Here is a 19,014-nt window from a genome sequence, read left to right on the forward strand (position 1 = left end):
AGCTGATCCTGTTCTATATATCAAAAACTGTAAAATACTTTGGGATGAATTGAACAATGCAGGTAGTCTCTGTACTCATAATTCTATAAAACATTGCTGAAGAATTAAGTTAGATCGAAATTAGTGGAGTGATACATGATTAGCAGATTCAGTATCATTGAAGTATCAGTTCTCTCAAATTGGCCTATAGATATAATAAGCTCTTGTTAATCATCGCAGCAGGCATTTTCATAGCAATGAATAAGGTGATATCAGTTGGGATTATTAATTTTTTATACTGTTACTAATATTATTATTAACATTATTTAATTTATATGAAAATATAGAACTGGGAAAACTAGGATGAAAATATCATTGGTTGCTTTTGAGCAAGTTGGGATTGAGTGGGAAATAATAGGGAGGAATTTAATAAGGAAATGGGAATGCCCTTTATCCAAAGAGAGGTGTATGTTACATGGATTTATCAATTTGTCAAAACTCACTGAACTGACCAAGGACTACTTTAAAATGAATTCTGTCTCTCAGTTTAATCCTCTTAGAATTAGAAAGCTATATTAGAATAGAAAGGAGCCTAAGGTATCATTTATGATTCTCTTTATGTGTGAAGAAATAAACACAGGGAGGTCAAATGATGTGCTTAATGCCGGCAAGTAATTTAAGAAATTGAGAAGCGAGGTGTCCATCCCTCTTAGGCACATGAGAGGGTCTGATGGCATGTGTGTTGTTTGGGCAGTTGATACTTTGGCTGTGTTGGGAAGTGTGGACAGTAACCCTGAGTCAGGTAGGCCATCTGTTCTGCGTCTGCCGCGTCCAGGCTTACTTTACACTCTGGTCCTTGCTCTCAACCACATGGAATGAAGGTCATTAGCAATGGTTCTTCATAAAAGCAGAACCCGGAACTGTGCCCTGAAACTCTGGTCACTCTTTTCCAAAGTTAAACCCCGTCTTTTTATCCATTGTTTTGTGTTAACTTGTCCTTTGGATATTAGCATTGAGTTGTCCAAGAAGTTCGTTTGGGTTTTTCCTTTAAGTGGTATGGAAAACCTGAACAAACTTTTTGACCAAACCAGTACTTTCTACAGTGTGTGATTTTTCATCTCAATCAACTTTGTTTTACTTCCGGTGTTGTGCTGTGTCCTTCCACATGGCCTATATGTATGATATCTCTAAACCATTTTAAGGAAACTCTGAGTCATTCACTCAGAAATGAATTTATTCATCCAATTATTCACCCAGTGCCTGCTCTGTGCCAGGAATTGGGGATAAAATAGAATAAGCTTATAAAGACTGAAATATCAGATAATGAGATCGTGCCAATTACTAACTCGGACCCAGTTTTAGGCTTGCTGAAGGGGATTAGGGCAGTATCTGTGCCAGCTTTTCACTGTTTATAGTTGAGATGGTGGGATACATTCTCTTTATGGGAAAGACATGATTTGATCTGCTAATGCACACTTACAACAACATGAGATTTTACAAAGCCCTATAGATATTGTATTCGTTTTTAAAAAGAAACCAATCTTTCACCTTTTCCCAGGAAGAGTAGGCCAAGTGTATAATATAAAGCATATTCATTGGACAGTATCCAGCTTTTTGTTATTAAATAGCACTTATTATTTCCTGATTATAAAAGCCACATATCTTTTTAAGAGAATGCTATATTTCCATCGTTTTTAGGTATGGAGTAATTCCCAATGTTTATGCCTTCGTAAATGAAGTTCTGATAAATATTGATTGGCATGAATCTTTGTTATTCACTTAGCTTCTTACTTTGTGAGGCTAGCAACTGGAAATGAAATAAATGGACTGGTCAAAGAGTGTAGGATATTTCTTGGCCCATGGCGTGCACTTGCACATTCTTTTGGGAAAAGACTGTATCACTTCATGCTGATCTCCAGTATAGGTTATCTTGTTGCAGCCTAGAGCTGAATTCTCTTAAATGGGTGAAAAGGCGTTCCTATTTTCCTAGCACTGGAGTTGATGGGGTCCCAAACTTCTGCTCCTACTTGGGACTGAATTCTGTTGCATGGAAGAACATTTTTTTTGCAGCTGAAAAGACAAAGTGAAAATTGCAGTCCTTTTATTTTGGTGTCCTCTTCAAATTAAGCTTAATTTGATAAGGTTTTCATATAAGGAGAATATATGGTCTGCCTGGGAGCAAACCATATTGCAGGAAGGCCACCCACTCTTCTAGGACCACCTTACTTGGAGTGGCCACTCCCACCTCCGATGTGATACACTCTTCTTTCTTAAACTCTTTGCTTGCAACAACAAAAAGAATCATCAAAAGATTTAAAACAAAACTCTGTACTCCAATCGTTTTTGTTTTTTTTTTTTTTAAGAAATTAAAAGGCATTGTATCTTCTGTTAAATATTTATGTAGGAGGCCATTGATGTCTTCATTTAAATCTGTCTTTTGAGATGCAAATTAGACACAGTTAGGGAGGTGGGGAGGTGCAGATGCTTTCCCAGGAAAGTGCTCAAGTATGACTTTCCTAATGAACAGGCATCTTATTGTTTTTCTCTGGAAAGCCTGCGTGTACAATTCTTTAAATGGAATTTTTATTTGACTTTATAAAATTCTGAAATAGCCTCTCGGGATATTTAGGGGTTTCGCATAAAGATGCTTTATAAAGAGTTTATCATCTAAAAAATTGCAGTTATGTAGTTCAATTAAATGTATTTGTTAAGCAAACTCAAGGATGTGTTGTCTGTCTTATGATGAAATAAATTATTGTGTAGGATGCAGGTTTTGCATGTTGAGACTTGTATAGTGAGTCTCTTTAATATTATGCTCATTAAAAGTACTCATGCATGTCTATTTTTAAAGATATCAGGTATTTGCTGTGTTTATTTTTGTTTTTGCCTCCCCAGAGTCCCCTGGAATTATGGCATCATGTCCTTTCAGAAAATATTCTTTTATTTTTTTATATCCGAGACCTTGAGTATTTAATTTTCTTTTCAGTAAAGCTGTCGGTTGTAATCTGCAATTAAAAAAAAAAAACTAATAAAACAAATCCTCATTTCACAATTTAAACCTTATTGAGTCTAATTCACCAGCACTGCACGTTTATTATTCTCCTGCAGTTTGACGTGCCTCCAGTTGTAATTGTGTTGACCCTTCAATGCATTAAATCTCCCCAGTGCTTATCAAACTGGGCGAGATAAGTCTACAATTCGGAACTTCATTAAATATCTCATTTATATTAAACAGATGATAGCTTCTAACAGAAATAAGAATTTGTTCCAATGGAGAAGCCACGGTTGTGGTTTCCTCTGTGTTTGGAACGTGCACTGTTCGCTTTGCTGTGCTGGAGCCCCTGCCTCCACGCCGCCCCCACTACCTAAGTCCTCCCTGCCTCTGGCTGTAGGCCTTTGCCGAAGCATCAGGTGTGGTTAACCTTGGAGCCCCCATTGGGAGGATTTGTATTTATATGTTCTGTTCCCTATTGTTTCATGGCCTTACTAGCATAGATTTCTCTTTCCTATTATTTTTATGAAATTCATAACTTATAAGGCACAACTGTTATGCCACTCACTGTTTTAATTCTCAGTGATGGGAATCAACCTATATTCTCCACTTATCTAGCAGATTGTATGTTTGTGAAATAGGCATCTTTGCCTGCTTCTTTAGAATACTTAATCTTTACTTCTGTATTGTCAATATCCTATATAGTTTTTTTTTTTTTTTGGTTTTTAAGTCTTTATTGAATTTGTGACAGTATTACTTCTGTTTTATGTTTTGGCTTTTTTTGGCCATGAGGCACGTGGGATCTTAGTTCCCCAACCAGGGATTGAACCCACACCTCCTGCATTGGAAGGCAAAATCTTAACCACTGGGCCACCAGGAAGGTCCCTATCCTATATGGTTTATTTTCTCTCATACTTAGGATTACAATGAGAGAATAGAATTTGTTTCTAATTTCAGCAGAAAAAACGGAGGCTCAGGGTGTTGTTGAAGACACCTGAGCTAACAAGTGGCCTTTAGGTCTTAGAGTGTAGGTGGTCATTCTCCCCTGCACACACACCATGGTGTGCTAATGGTTAGCTGTATTTACACACTCTAAACGTAAAAAGCAGAGTTAAATTTCAGCTTCCATTTTGGTAATGATAAAGCATGTGTTGCACAGAGCAGCATGTCATAAAAAGTTCTGAATTAAACCATAACTTAAATTGACTTCAACAGATACTTAACCATCAAACTGAAAAAATAAGCAACAAGATAAGTTTGGAAAAAAGCCCTTAATATACATATTTTTCCTCCAGTGCTTGAAATCTGACAGAACTTCATGGGAGGCACAGTGTAAAGTGGCACAGAAAGTTGGTCATTAGGCAGAGCTGTCATCACAAATTATTTTGGTACAGGGTGAAAAGTTCTAGTTCATTTGGTACTCAGTTGGATGCAGGCCTTGGGCAAGTTGTTATAATTCCCCCACGCTGCTCCTGGGCCTCCACTTCTGATTTTGCCTTTCTCCATCTTTCTCTGCAGCTGAAGTCACCTGGGAGCCCCTCTGGACCCGAGCTGCCCATTGAAACAGTGTTGGATGATAGAGAACGAAGGATTTCCCACTCCCTCTACAGCGGGCTCGAGGGTCTTGATGAATCACCCACAAGAAACGCTGCGCTCAGTAGGATAATGGGTGAGTCAGGTACAACCCTGTTGGTCCCATCTTATGTTTATGCTTTTACTGGTTCACAGAGAGGTTATTAATGTAATATTAATGTAAAGGAGTCCCATGTTTTCAAGAGGAAAAGGAGCAGGTTCGTTATAATTATTCAGGAAGTGTTAATGCCAAGAGAGGCAATCGATACATTGATTTTGTTAAGTGAGGTTTAGATCCTATAACACGTGGGAAAGGAGAAAAAGAAGGGGATCACACAGAAATGCTTTCCAGTGATCAAGATATTCTTAGTGTGTCTGAGATGTTAAATGAAGCTGTGTTTTGGGTTTTTTTTTTTTTAATCAAAATTTAGAGGTTTATGGCAAGATTTCAAAGTCATATTTTTATAATAGCACCCTTTACAGGGAGAGGAAAAAATACATAGATATGTGTATACGAAATATTCACATTTTGTGGTTGTTATGGACTAAAGTGTTACCCTGTTGTAATTGCATCTCGACTTTTTCAAAGGCTTCATTTGAAAATCCTGAAACCAGTGTTTTGCGTCCTTTGTTTGCATTCAGCACCATTCTGTCTGTGTGGCCCCCAGTGGGTAATGAGGTTATTAGCACTTGCTCTGCAGCCGTTCAGCTCTCTGCTAACAGATCCGGTTAATAAAGACTTGCTCTGCCACCAGAGTGGTTGGATTTACTGAGTTGCTCATCTTGGGATTAGCTTGTGAGAGTTGTCAAATTTAAAATGTAAGAAGCTGTTTTGATTAAAATAGCACGTGACCTAAAATGCTTTGATTGCTGGTGTGTTTTGCAAGCCTCTAATATGAAGTACAAGCCTAAGTTTAACTCCATTCTCAGCACATTTACTGGAGATTGAATACAATCCATGTCTCCATTAGGAAGCTTCATTGGGACAGGAATTTGTTTTCTTCATCAGTGTATGTTTATGGAAAGCCTGCTGTTGGCAAGACACTGTATTTACTTTTGCTGTAGATGCAAAGAGGAGAGAGAAACAGTCTGCCTTCAAAGAACTTTCTACCAGGCATGATCGGAAAAATATATGAACATGACTAGTAGAATTTTCTGTTGTTCTTCCTCTAATCCTTCTAGCTTTCTTATTTGGACATACTGCTAAATTCCCCATTTCTTATTTTATTACACGTAGAATAAAGACATGCCAGCGCTCTGGTTTAATTTTGTCAACATTTTTGTTTGATCTTCTTGGTGTGGTGTGAGCAGGGGAAGAATGCTGAAGGTATTGCATACCTGTCAGACGACAGGCATTGCACATGGTGTGTTAGATTAACCTTCATTTATTAATAATCACTCTCCTCACTGCTGTGAGGTTTTCCCTACTTTTCCAGTTTTGGTGTGTCAGTTGATCTTCATTAAACGCTTTTTTTATTGTTGAAAATTCAGACCTCTTAAGAGAGAAAGAGAGTATATGTGTCCCTGGATCTGTATGCATACAAAGTGATTTGCTGTAATTTCCCCTTTATTATAGGAACATAGGACTTGCCATACTGAATCAGACCATTGGTCCACCAGTTCCTGTAACCTGCATCCTGCCTCCAATCCCTGATGCTTCAGAGGAAGGCGAAAAACTAAAACTAAAAACAAACCAAAAGCCCCCAATTCACCTAGTGACCTTTGGAAACGCTGTATATATGGGTTGAGGATTCCTTCTTTTTCTTTGGTCTTGTGCCCTGCTTTTGTTAGTAATGACCTCATTAGCCCTAAGTTTGCTTTAGAGTTGGCATTGTTTTCCTTTCCCTCTGCTGGAGATGTAATGGACTTTAAAATTCCAGATGCTTCTGCTGGGTAGTAACCTCCCTTTCAGCTCTGTGCTTTGTAATATATTGTGGGTTCTGTTCTGGGCTGGGGGTGACAGACTCCTTCTCTGGAAGGCCAAACTGATATTGTATGATTTGGATATTTTAAGACATTTTTTTACAAGTTGTGCTAGAAACTAGGAGTCTCATATATTTTACTCTGATAAATGTATGTGCTGAATTTGAGTTTTTATCTTGAGTTTTAAAAATTTGAGAATTCTTTAGTCTTGTCAGTCCCTATTTCAGCATCATTGACCCTAAGAAACAAACAGTATTCATAATGTCACTTCCCACTTAGAGTTAGAAATCTTGCAAAAAATAGTGTCTTACAAAAAGATACCAAAGCAAGGTACCAAATATAAGAAATTAAAGCACTGAATTTCAGTTAAGCTAAACTCGATAGCACCTTCATTTACTAATGGGCGCCATATCTGGGTGCATGAAAATTTCTCAGACAGATCTTGTTTGGTTAGTGGTTGTCTTCTATCCGTTTAAGCCCTGTTTGGACACCAGTGGAGGTGGTGGTATCTGCTTCATGATCTGCTATGATTCAGATAGAACTTTGTGTTGAAATTCCAGATGACTACATTAAGAAATGATTAATTTCATGTGGACAGGGTAAATTTTCACATAGAATATTCCTCCTGTGCAACTCTAGGTCCAAAAGGAGCTTTGAAGCTGACTCATTTCTATGGGAACATAACTCAGGAGAGAAGCTTCCAAAAAATAGACCAAAAAAAGGAGAGATTCTAGTTGGGAACATGTCAGATGTCACCAGCCACACTTTTGCACTTAAATAAAAGAGCTAAGCCCCAAGATCCCATGATGATTTTAGTTTTATTTTGTTCTTGGCTATTTCCTCTTTCTAAAAATAGCCCTCTCTGGGGATTAGTGGGATCACACAGTAAGTGTTAGTGACATTTAACCTTTATTAACATCCATTTTTAAGTATCCACATTTTCAAGCAACTGGCATTACACAGTCTGCAGAATCTTCCGTTCTGGCCAACACTGTGATTTAAATCAAAGAAGTTGTTTCAGAGGAAACCACCTTACAAACCATTTGCCCCCGCCTGCTTAACATCTGTGCAGGGGAATTTTGGACTAAAGAAATTAAGTGACAGGTCTGAAGCCCCAGAATTCCGTGTTTCTGAACCAAAATTATGATGTATATTTTTCTGAGTCATGAATCCCATGTTATTGAAACCTGATTCATCTCCTTAGCTTTTGGTGAGGTCAGCCAGACTTGCAAACAAAGGCAAGAGTTCTCCAGGTATCTTCTGTATTGGCTGACTCTCCACTCTCATGGATTTTCAAGGAGTGATCTTGGACACTCATCAAAGAGAAATCTGTATGGAGTCTACGTAGGATTTCTTCCTTTTAAAAGCCTTGAAAGTATTTTACAGATCCTGAACTGTCTTAGCTACTACTACTACTACTACTACTAACAATAGCAGTAAGAGGTGCAGCTAATTCACCAACATGTGCACTTCATAGGACACCATCACAAGCTGACCTTTGGGAGCATGGAGCCTTAAAATGTTTTCCAACATTTTTTATCTGAAGAATTTTTCTGTTTAAAGCACAACTGAAATCTGTTGACTCCATTTTCAAATGTAATTCAGTAGTTTTTATATTCATATACTTGTGGTGAGTTTAAAAAATAATTTTGTTCAGAGTAGTTTGAACTTGTTAGAAATTAAACATAGAGAAATGGAACATTAATGTTTTTTATTGTGAGTCAAATCACTGGCAAAGTTTTCATTGGTTTCTAGTGTCATGCATGGTGCTGCCTTCTATGTAAATGTACCGATGAATAAATGTTTGGTAAAGTCATCCTGTATCGCATTGTTTCACTCTGCTACAGTTTAAATCTTAGCTTGTTTTTTAACTAGTTGTGGAAAGAGGAAAGTTCATTCACTGAAAACCAGATCAAAGGCTTCTGAAGTCAGCCCTCGAAGGGTTCACATTCAGGATGTGCCACGTACCTGCAGACTAGGTGGAGTTTGGTAGAATATGTAGTTTGACAACTTATTTATTACCCCCAATATGTTCCTGAAGTTGGATCCCAAAACAATATTCCTGACAAGTTTGTTATTGCTGCAAAGTGGAAAATTGATGGAAAAATATGTATTTTCAAGACTTGAAATATTAGCCTCCAGAATCGCGGGTGAGAGAAAAAAAGCTGAGTCCTTGTTTTGCTGTTAAGAGGGACATTTTGTCCTGTTTATTGAAGTATAAAATTTTGGATCACTTAAGGAACAATATTTCTACTCAAAACAACATGGAAAAGGACTGTCACATGCAGAACCATTCTGTATTTCATATTGCTTGCTAGATTGCCTCTCAGAATATATTGCGTACAAGTTCTCATTTTTATGTTTAGAAATTAGTTTGCTATCATTACACCATAATAGTTTCTTCCAATAAATTTTGCCTGTGTGAGGACATGACATTTAATGCTGTGACATGTCAGTGGTGTGCTATTAGGGATAACTTGTGTTTTTTCATTGTCTACATGTATTTTGGAGGGGAAGTATGTCTTGAGTAGGAAATATTTCTTTGGGTAATAGTGCTGCCATGTTCAACCTTATTTATGAATGATATTTTATTGAATAGATTTCTGTCTTTCTGTACTAATATCCTAAAACTGGAGTGGGCATAAATGAGTCATTTGAATTCAGGAAAAGGAAACAGTGAAGTATTAAATTTGACTCCCATTTTTATTATGAACATTCATAAAAAGTTGCTAGTTTTTACAGTTTGTCAAAATGGATGTATTTCAAATCAGAATCGAGTATTTTTCTTGATAATTTGCTGAGGAGAGATTTCAGTGAACATATAGTATTTCTGTAATAGAGTAGTTGGTGCTAAGTAATGAATTCATTGGAAATTTCTAGCAATTGTGCTTTGGGTTGTTCTGAAAAACTCTCTATCAACTTCGTGTTTCTCCTTTGTTTAAATGTCTAGAACAGTAATATATATTTAAAATCCTTCAAGTCTATATGTATGCCATCCTCTAATTTCCAAAATGGTGTTAAAACAAAAATTATTATGTACACACTCTTAAGAATGTTTAAAAATGAGATCTTAAGACAGATATTAAAGTGTCATGAACTGTGGTCACATTGCAGTTGTGCTGTTTTTAAAAGTAATTTATCATAGAGGACAAGGACACCCTTTTAGAACAGTGATAGGATTTGGAGAGGGCAGCAGTCCTGTTTATTTGCATAGGAACCAGGAGAGCTGATTTCACAGATGTGGATGTTGGACTTGCAATGAGCGTGTTTCCATCCTCCTGTAAGGTGAGAGGCAGTGTGTCCATTTTCCTTGCTCTGTTGGAAGAGCCAGACCAGCGTGACTGCATCACACTGTGATGAATGTATCTCTGAGGACAGCCTTTCTCAAGATATTCATGTGAACTGAAGCCTCGCCCATGAGTTTTGCTCAGAGGAAATACAGCACAAGGTTTGGGGAGGAAGCCAGAAGAGCTGTAGGTGTCTTGGGGCAGGAAGATGGCAGCATTTGGACCCCAGCTTTATCTATAAGGATTCAGGCCCTTGAATTATAATTTTATCCTAAGAAAGATAAACACCTCTCATGCGGATCTGTGAACTTGAGCAGATTTTCCTGAAAGAAACTGATCAATGTGGACAGTTCTGGGTCTTTTCTTACCAAGAACACCATATCCTAATTGAATAAATCAGAATTCACAAGCTCCTGTGTCTTGGCCTGAAAGACCTCACGGCAATGAGATCCTAGTCTTTTAAGATCACTCCTGCTGTCTGTGAAGTGTCACCTGCGTGCACTGTGGGCTTTTCTCCCTCGTGCATTTAAAGATGCTATTGCTGATGTCTGTAATGAATGTCATCATTTCTTCTAGCAGAATAAATCACAGTCATCATTCAAAACCCCTCTCAGGTGTTGACTTTGCTATGATTTCCAGCATCCTCTGCCTTCAGCTACCAGCACTAGTGAATGCCAGGGCACTTGTGGGACATCAGTCACAGCACCAGTCAATTAACACTGTATCTGGTCTGTCTCCTTCTTCAGCCTGTGAGCCATTGAGAAACAGAAATTGTCTTTCTTACAGATCTTCTAGGTGGTAGGTGCCCAGTAAATGATTGATGTAAGTCTGCAGGGCTTCCCTCCAAATTTCCTGGTAAAAATTTTCAAACAACTTTAACGACTTAGAATCCATGTGGCATTTTCATGTTAGAAGTCTTTCTAGAGATCAACTCTGGCCTTAGGAAGCATAAAACCAGAGACATGGAATACCACACCCAGAGCTGCATAGCATCAGAAGAAGGAATAGACTGGAGGTCTCCAATGGACATTCATTTATGAAAAATAAATTTTCTTAATTCTGTTTTGTTCTACCAGGTTGAGACATTTTGGAAATTCATACTTTTTCTGATGTAGCAAAGTATTAACATTAATGCATCTCACCCTTAGATGGATGTCTAGAATGTCTCTTTTGTTTTTCCATTGGACAGGTAAATACCAGCTGTCCCCCACGGTGAATATGCCCCAGGATGACACTGTCATTATTGAGGATGACAGGTTGCCAGTGCTTCCGCCACATCTCTCTGACCAGTCATCTTCCAGCTCCCATGATGATGTAGGATTTGTGACGACAGACACTGGCACATGGGCCAAGGTTGGCATCAGCGACTCTGCAGATTGGTAAGAGCACTCCAGGGCTGGAAAACACTGGGTAATTGCAGTCACACTTGATTTTATGTTTAAATATTCTGTCATTGAGCTCAGTGAAATGGGTGTCTTTTATAGCTAAGTTCTGTTTTCATGATTTTAATGCTCATAATTATCACTCTGAACAAAAGATTTCCCTCAACCTCATAAACCTGCCCAATTGTGGTAGCCTTTCCAGGTCTATGGTTAGGAATTGAACAAAACCAACAAGAAAACTCTCACTAACTCCGAAACCCCACACATTTGTTAAGTTTCACTTTTAATTATTTTGTACCAAGTTGTTTCAGTTGTGTCCGACTCTGCGCAACCCAATGAACCATAGGCCGCCAGGCTCCTCCATCCGTGGGGTTCTCCAGGCAAGAATACAGGAGTGGGTTGCCATGCCCTCCTCCAGGGGATCTTCTCAATGCAGGGACTGAAGCTGTCTCTCTTATGTCTCCTGCATTGGTAGTCACCTTCTATACCACTAGCGCCTCCTGGGAAGCCCTTTAATTATTTTAGATCTGTGTTAATTTGATGAATTGTTTTTCTATTCGAGAAATAAATTCTAAGCAAATCCCTAATGGTGACTGAGAATTTGTAACAGTTAGATGACTTTGGCCAGATGAATAGTTGTTATGTTTTGGGAGTAGAGAAGAGGCTTTTACAGGTTTTCTTTTCAGAGTGTTGTGACTGTTCTAGTCTTTGTACTTACTTCTATCATTATTATCATTATTATTTTGGCTTCATGATGCTGCGTGTGGGATCTTAGTTCCTCAGCCAAGGATCCAACCTGCGCCTCCTGTATCCACTGGACCGCCAGGGAAATCCCTATACTTGTCTAACATCATGACTTCTGAGGCAGTCGAATCCTATTTTTTCTCCTCTATCCCTTAAAATAGACAAAAGTATTTGATATTATTGAGTCAGTGGGCAGCACAGAAATGAGGATGTGCCTAGTAATTATATACATCAATTACATGCCTAGTAATTATATACATCAATAAGCAAAAGGACCATCCCTCCTAGGGATGACCATGGAAGGCTTTAGTGACAATTAACACAAACCATGTGAAGCATTATAGCCGAATTTTCTTACTGCCCTTTCTCTGGGGTCTTTTATGAATCTGTCAGCAAAATGATATTTCATTGTTGTGGCTTTGAGCTACACTCAAGTCCACGTGATAATAGCTTATCTTTGAATGAGTTTTTTGGTTCAGCATAGAGAAAGAACTGCCATATAAAGGAGAAACCCACCACTTGAAATCCTCAGATGCTGTCACATTTACTGCTGCATTTTATGTCTTTTTCTGAATGTGAAAGTGATGACAAAGTAAGGATTAAATATTTGTAATATTCATCATAGGTACAAAAGCCTTTAAGTCGACACTGTGATGAGGAATTATGAAGGCAGCCATAGGAATAGATCTGTTTGGGGCCTTAAGAAGCTCTGTACTGGTGAAAATAAATGAATAACGAACAGGGCCGGAGTGTGGCATTAATATCCCTAAGGGGATTCATAAAATGGTGAGGACTTGTATGATTTTGCTGTGGGGAATGTGCAGGAGTTGGAAAAGAATATGAATGAAGGGTTATCCAAACAAGAATGGCAGCTGTTCTGAATCACAGCAGAAAATGTAAGCTTTTCCAGCCTGACAATATCTCCCTAATCCTTGATGAAAATGTTATGAAAACAAAAGGGCAATAAGGCAGGATTAATAACTGGAATTTTAATAATGCTGGGGGGGCGACCAGGATATGGTTACATTCTTTAAAGAATCAGCTGTCAGTCCTGCAGACAAAGTTGCGAAGTATGCTAGTGTATTGTTTCCTGAGTCTGAAATTAGTTTACTAGGTATATTGATAGGGCAGAATTAATTATGTTATGGTTTAAGAATATTTAGTTATTTTAAGATGCTTATTAACTCACAGACTCATTTGACATATTCAATTGTGTATGTTTACAGTTCGCTGCACAATTGTGGAAGGTTAAATATGTCAAATGGCTAAACTTTGCATTTCTTCACTGACAGAATATCCTTTTATTCAATCCATGAATTGATTTAGGAAACATAACAGACAATGTTTGTAAGGTGAAAAAGGCAAAAACAGCATATTCTAATATTAGTAACAATGTAATTTCAGAGGACAGAAAATTAGTTTAAAAAATACAGCAATATGTAGTTTTCAGTAACAATAATTTGCACACCTTTGAAAAACCATTAACCAATAATTTCTATTAAAAATATATTGCAGATTTGCTTTGTCTGCAAATTTGATGCCTACTTGGAGTTCAGGTTTAGTGTATTTCACATGATATGGAAAAGGGTTAATGAGTACATGCAAAATGGTTAGAGAGACCAACTTCCAGTATTTAAAGGAATTACTCTTTCTTTGCTGTTGCAAAATTAGATCATAGTTTTAATGATATGGGTTTTAAATTTTCACTTCTAGGGCTGTGTTTCCGAATTGGGGTGTATGTACCCTGAAAATTATAAGCATAGTATGGTAAGCTAAGCATAATACACACACACATATATTTATATAAATAATATATGCTAGAGCTGTGCATACGTATGTGTATATATATACACACACATATGTCCAAGCAGAGTAGGATGTGAAGGGGCATCTGAGGCTTCAAGATGAACATGACCCTGCTTCTTCCTGGAACATCATATTTACTCAAAGTTTTATAGGAGAAATATGACACATTAAAAATGAAAAGATTTTCTGTAGGATGCAAAAAAATAACATGAATTAGAATATAACAGAAGTTGTTTTTGCTTTGGACTGAACACCTAGTCACTGTGGGATGCTCTTTGCTCGGTCTCTGGGTTAGAAGAAGGGTGGGCAAGCTAGGTGCCCAGGGTAGTATTTGATGTAAGGTCTCACTCAGATGTGGCCCCTGAACTTGCTGGACCCTGAGATTAGATCTGCCTTATATCTTGAGTTCAGGCACCTGTCTTGCCTCCTCCTTGGACCCTGTTCTCTATGTGGTGGAAAAGATGAAGAAGGATTTTTCAGTTCCTTTTTAAGGCTTTGGTTGGTTTTTAAAGACCCTATTTCTGTTATCATAATTTGCATTACATCGATAATTTGAGTTAGCAAGTATTGTTTGGGTGATAATAACTCATCTTGTATAGCTGTTTGCAGTTGACAGAGGGCTTTCCCCTTGGGTGCTTGAATTATCTTAGTGGCCCTGATTGGCCCTTACTGGTGAGTGGGGCCATTTTTCTCTTCCTGGAGCCAATGAAGACATAGGGACCCAAAGCATTCAAGCCACGTCATCCGATGGGAATCACTACCTTGATGTCTTTCTTGTCGTAATTTTTGGTTTAGGTCATTTCATGCACCATGAATTGCAGCTAAATTTCTGCTGTGTATCCAAACCAAATCAGTACCTTTTTATTAATATGCCTGGTCTTTCTCATAGGGCCAATATGGGATTAGAGAAGCTGGTTTCTACGGAGGCATAAGGAGGGCTTGTATAGTGGAAGGTGACATGGTGGAGGGCCACCACATTCTATGGTGCCCAGTGAGCTGTGGAGGGACGTTCTCCTACCTGACCACATATGCAAGGTGCTCCACCCTCAGATGGGAGAGCTCTCTATTTATTCAGTGTGCTCAGCATAGACAAAAACCAGTTCATTCTGGCAGCTTGGCTCACAACCCCTGGTGGTGCTTCTGAAACTGTTCCCAGGGTTCTACAAGGAGGACCGGTTCCCCTGCCACTGACATCACAAAGACACCTGATACTGTATCCTGTCACCACTGATCTGCCCTGTGCTTCATCTTCTCTGCTGGAGCTACTGTGTTGGTGTCACATGAATCCAGTGCCATCCAGCCTTAATCCTGAACTGCAGTTCACTCTCCTACCCATCCCCAGTGCCTGCTTCTTGCTTCTGCTTTGGTATTTTTCTTAGGGAATAGAGATCTTTTCTTATTTATTACCTTGACTTTGGTATCCAGCACAATGTCTCCATCTGAATAGGTTCTAATTATGATTTGTTGAGTTGATTTCTTCTCTGTTGCTTAAGTGTTGCAGTGAGACTACATCCTCATAAAACAGCATGCCAAACTGTGCTCTAGAGTCTGACCTGGTGGTTTACCCAGTCTATAAATAATATTTTGCGTCTGCTAATCCCAAACTCCCAGTCTACCCTTCCTCCATCTCTTCTCCCCCTTGCCAACCACAAATCCACAGAACAAACCCTTTTTAAAACTTCTATTAAATTGCAATACAGGTAGTCACTTATTTGTTGCCAGTATTTGTATTAATATATGAAGGTTTTCCTCAAATATTCAGTCTTTCTCACATGGAGAAAGAATTGCTCTAAGTGTAAATTAATGTCATGTTTTTCTATCGTCTCCTACACAACCACAGTTTTTCTGATGGACTATATTTGTACTCTTTAGTTTAAATATTTCTGAGGAACACACACACACACACACACACACACACACACACACATTCATACACACAGGTGTGGATAAACTTTGCTGAATGGCATGTCTCCTATTTTCAGTAAATGTTTTTGTTTCTCTTTCCTCTTCACGCCAGCTCTTTGAGTCCCGACGTTGATCCAGTTCTTGCTTTTCAACGAGAAGGATTTGGACGTCAGAGTATGTCAGAAAAACGCACAAAGCAATTTTCAGATGCCAGTCAATTGGATTTCGTTAAAACGCGAAAATCAAAAAGCATGGATTTAGGTAGTGAGTACAATCTCCATGAATCTTTATCTAAATAAGGTTTAGATGCTTTCGGATGAAAACTGATGGTCCCAAACACATGTCTGTTTACTGTGAGCAATAAAGAAAATAAATGTGAAATGAGGCAATTTGGCAAAAATTAGTTTTTCTCGAAGTTTGAGATAACTACATTTCTCCTAAGTGGCATGTTTACATCATGTGCAATATGTTAATATATATGTTTTCTGATGAGAAAAGAAACAAACACATGTGCATATCATGCTCTGTTCATGTATCTTTATTTGAAAAAATGAAATGTTTTAACACGTTAGCTGTTTAAAACCAATTTCATTGGTCTTACGATTTGGTTGGTTGTGGGGATTCTTGAACTAGAAGAAAAAGTTTTGGAGAGAAACCATTATCTCAATCCATGTCTAGAGTTTGGTTACTTCGTGATATTTTCCTTCCATCACTGTCCTTTAAGGTTTATTTAATGAAAACTCTTCTGTGTTGATAATTAAGGCCTTTAATTGGAATCATAATTTGAGAGCATATTTATTGTAGAAAGTATTTGGAAGCAAATGAGAGAAGGAAAATAATCCTAGTTGTTCAATCACATACCAATCAGGTAGTGTCTCGTTTTAAATCTAAATCCACAGAAAACCAAAACAAACAAAAAAAAGTAATTAATTAATTAATTATATCCATGCACTGATTGAATGATTAGAAAACCCTTTCTTAATCAACTGTAACGTATTTACGCTGTTGTCTGGTGGCTGTTTTTACTTTGAGACTAAAAGCATTAATTTATCCCATGCATAAACGGAAATTGGGCGATGACTTGCCTGGCTAATGATGATATGCTAACATATCAGTAACACACGTGTCATGAAATGAGATGACTGGCATTGCATGGAGACACGGCTTTTCCCCCTTTTTTGATTATGTTTGCTTGATGTTTCATATTATTTGCATGAAATATTATTTAAGAATTATCACCTAACTGGAAAGATCTGGGAATGGTTGAAGCATGTTGGGCTGTGGGACTAACTGGGCTAACCATTATACATTTACCTTTTAACAGTAGCTGACGAGACTAAACTCAATACAGTGGATGACCAGAAAACAGGTAAGAATGGACATTTAGACTGTTGCCATAGAAACTGTGGTCCAAGGAGTTTATCATAATTATAGAGCTGCCAATCATATGGCTGTAAACATAAATATTCCAGGCTGCCATGGATGTTTTCATTGTAGGAAATCAAATTGTACAAGGAAAGGAAAATTTTCTTCGAGCAGAAGTTTATCAATGTAGTATATACTAAGTGGAAATATAATTTAGTGCTTCAGGAATGCTAACACAGCCCAGATTCTCTTAATTATATTTGTGTAGGAATGTTTTGTCACGGTTAAGAAAAAATCAAAATCCTGAAAGCATGATCTCTTAGGGTTGATTCTTTAAGTTTTGAAGTCATCTATCTGATGCTTAGCTTAACATCCAAAAAAATGATTGTCAAAAGGTGATTTTGGTTAGGAGGATAACAGCATATATATAAATATTTTCACTGAAGGACAGTGTTCAATATAGCTCTCATTAGTCACTCAGAAAACCTTAGTTCTTTTACTAACGCAGCCTTTAGTTCCTTGTTAACATAGCATTGAATTAGGCTATATATTGCATCTGTATGTTAACTTTGTGAACGTGCTTGAAAAGCTTTTTGTTTTTGTTTTTAACTATTTAGGACTTGCTGCTAAAATGCTACCTAAATCCTTCTGTATAAATAATGGATTATGTTGACCTGGGTTTTACATCATAGATTTTACCTTACATGTTATCTTATGACAGTAACAGAGGAAAATCTTTATGTGTAATTAAAGTCATGTGCTTTGTACAGCTCAGCATTTTGATTTATTATTATAGGTTTGGAATAGAGTTTTAATTATTGTAGATCCAGTACGATGTAGTTACACCACTTAGTGCTAATTAGCTTCAATTCACCTTTTTCACCTGCAATAGTAATTAGTTTTAGGCTTCTTAGAAAGTGTGTATCCCATATACATATGTAAAGATAACTGTGGACATGCCTAGAGTTTTCACATTCTGTAAAGATAGATTGTAAAAACTGCATCCAGTAAATCACTGGATTAACTGTAGTGCAAGGCAATTAACAATAGCCTCAGCCCTTATTAAGGAGTTATTTCTTTTATCAAACATAAAATTCATTGGAATTCTGGAGCAGGGCTAAAGAAAAACATTATTTGATAGTTTACATATGCAAATTAGTAATTAGTTTTTGGAGTTAATAGTATTCAGTGCTTTTCAAGAAGTAACCCTTGTCCAATTTAATGTTTATAAAAACCAAATTGAGTTGCTCAGGTTAAAGAACATGATTTTATATAATATGCCAATTGGTAGAGTGAAAAAAATTGTTAATTTAACCAAATCACTGTTACTAACAGGAAAAGAACAATTTATTGTGATTAAGAAATAATAATAATATCCAGATGTCAACTGAAAACATTAAATACCTTTTATGGTGAGTAGGCAGATTTTATCATCTAATTGAATCATCTGCTTTTATAGTGTTTAAAATGATAGTTAGAGCCTAGATAAAAAGAGCATTTTAAAAATACTACGTGCAGTCTGTTTTACTGAATTAAACTGGAAAAACTTAGGACCAAAATTATGACATAGAGGTAGAAGTATTTGCTGGTCTATTGATTTTAAATCTACAATGAATAAAATATCTCCACTGGATTCTTCCCACCCTCCAGTATTAGACAGTGAACAGATTTTATTATTTTCCTTTCTTCACTTCACTTGAATTGCTAAGATTATCATGATTTTACAGTTTAGTCCAAAGGTTTTTAGTAGAGTCACAGTGGCATTTTAGTGTAGATTGTCTGTCTAGCCATAAGCCTTTCATAATGAAAATTGAATTCCATTTCCCTTTGCCCTTGCAAAAGACATCCTCTTCTTTTTTTCTGGCAAGAGAGGTATTAGTAGATAAGAGTAGAAAAAGAGACCTAAAGAAAATAGTGTGATTATGATTTCCCCTTTTATTCTTGGATTTAGGAATCCTGTATGATAGTTTGAGAGTAAATTTATTTTCTACAGGAAAAGAGAGAATGGGAATAAGAGAATTGGGTTTCTAACAATTTAATCTTTGAATATAAAAATAAA

At 37.3% G+C, this 19,014-nt stretch overlaps 1 protein-coding gene across 15 annotated transcripts in view; it reads left to right on the top strand.

Moving 5' to 3' along the window:
• Positions 1–19,014, top strand: part of PARD3 (par-3 family cell polarity regulator) — a 579,453-nt gene that overhangs the window by 357,887 nt on the left and 202,552 nt on the right. For 6 of the 15 annotated variants that reach the window (XM_070380965.1, XM_070380967.1, XM_070380961.1 and 3 more), the window contains 4 exons: positions 4,490–4,640; positions 10,943–11,132; positions 15,703–15,854; positions 16,915–16,959. In XM_070380965.1, coding sequence (XP_070237066.1) covers positions 4,490–4,640; positions 10,943–11,132; positions 15,703–15,854; positions 16,915–16,959 — 538 coding nt within the window. The remainder of the gene's footprint in view (positions 1–4,489; positions 4,641–10,942; positions 11,133–15,702; positions 15,855–16,914; positions 16,960–19,014) is intronic. The other 9 variants (XM_070380969.1, XM_070380970.1, XM_070380973.1 and 6 more) reach the window with 4 other exon arrangements.

This window comes from Bos mutus, chromosome 13, assembly GCF_027580195.1.
Source record: "Bos mutus isolate GX-2022 chromosome 13, NWIPB_WYAK_1.1, whole genome shotgun sequence".
In the NCBI taxonomy this organism is placed as follows: domain Eukaryota; kingdom Metazoa; phylum Chordata; class Mammalia; order Artiodactyla; family Bovidae; genus Bos; species Bos mutus.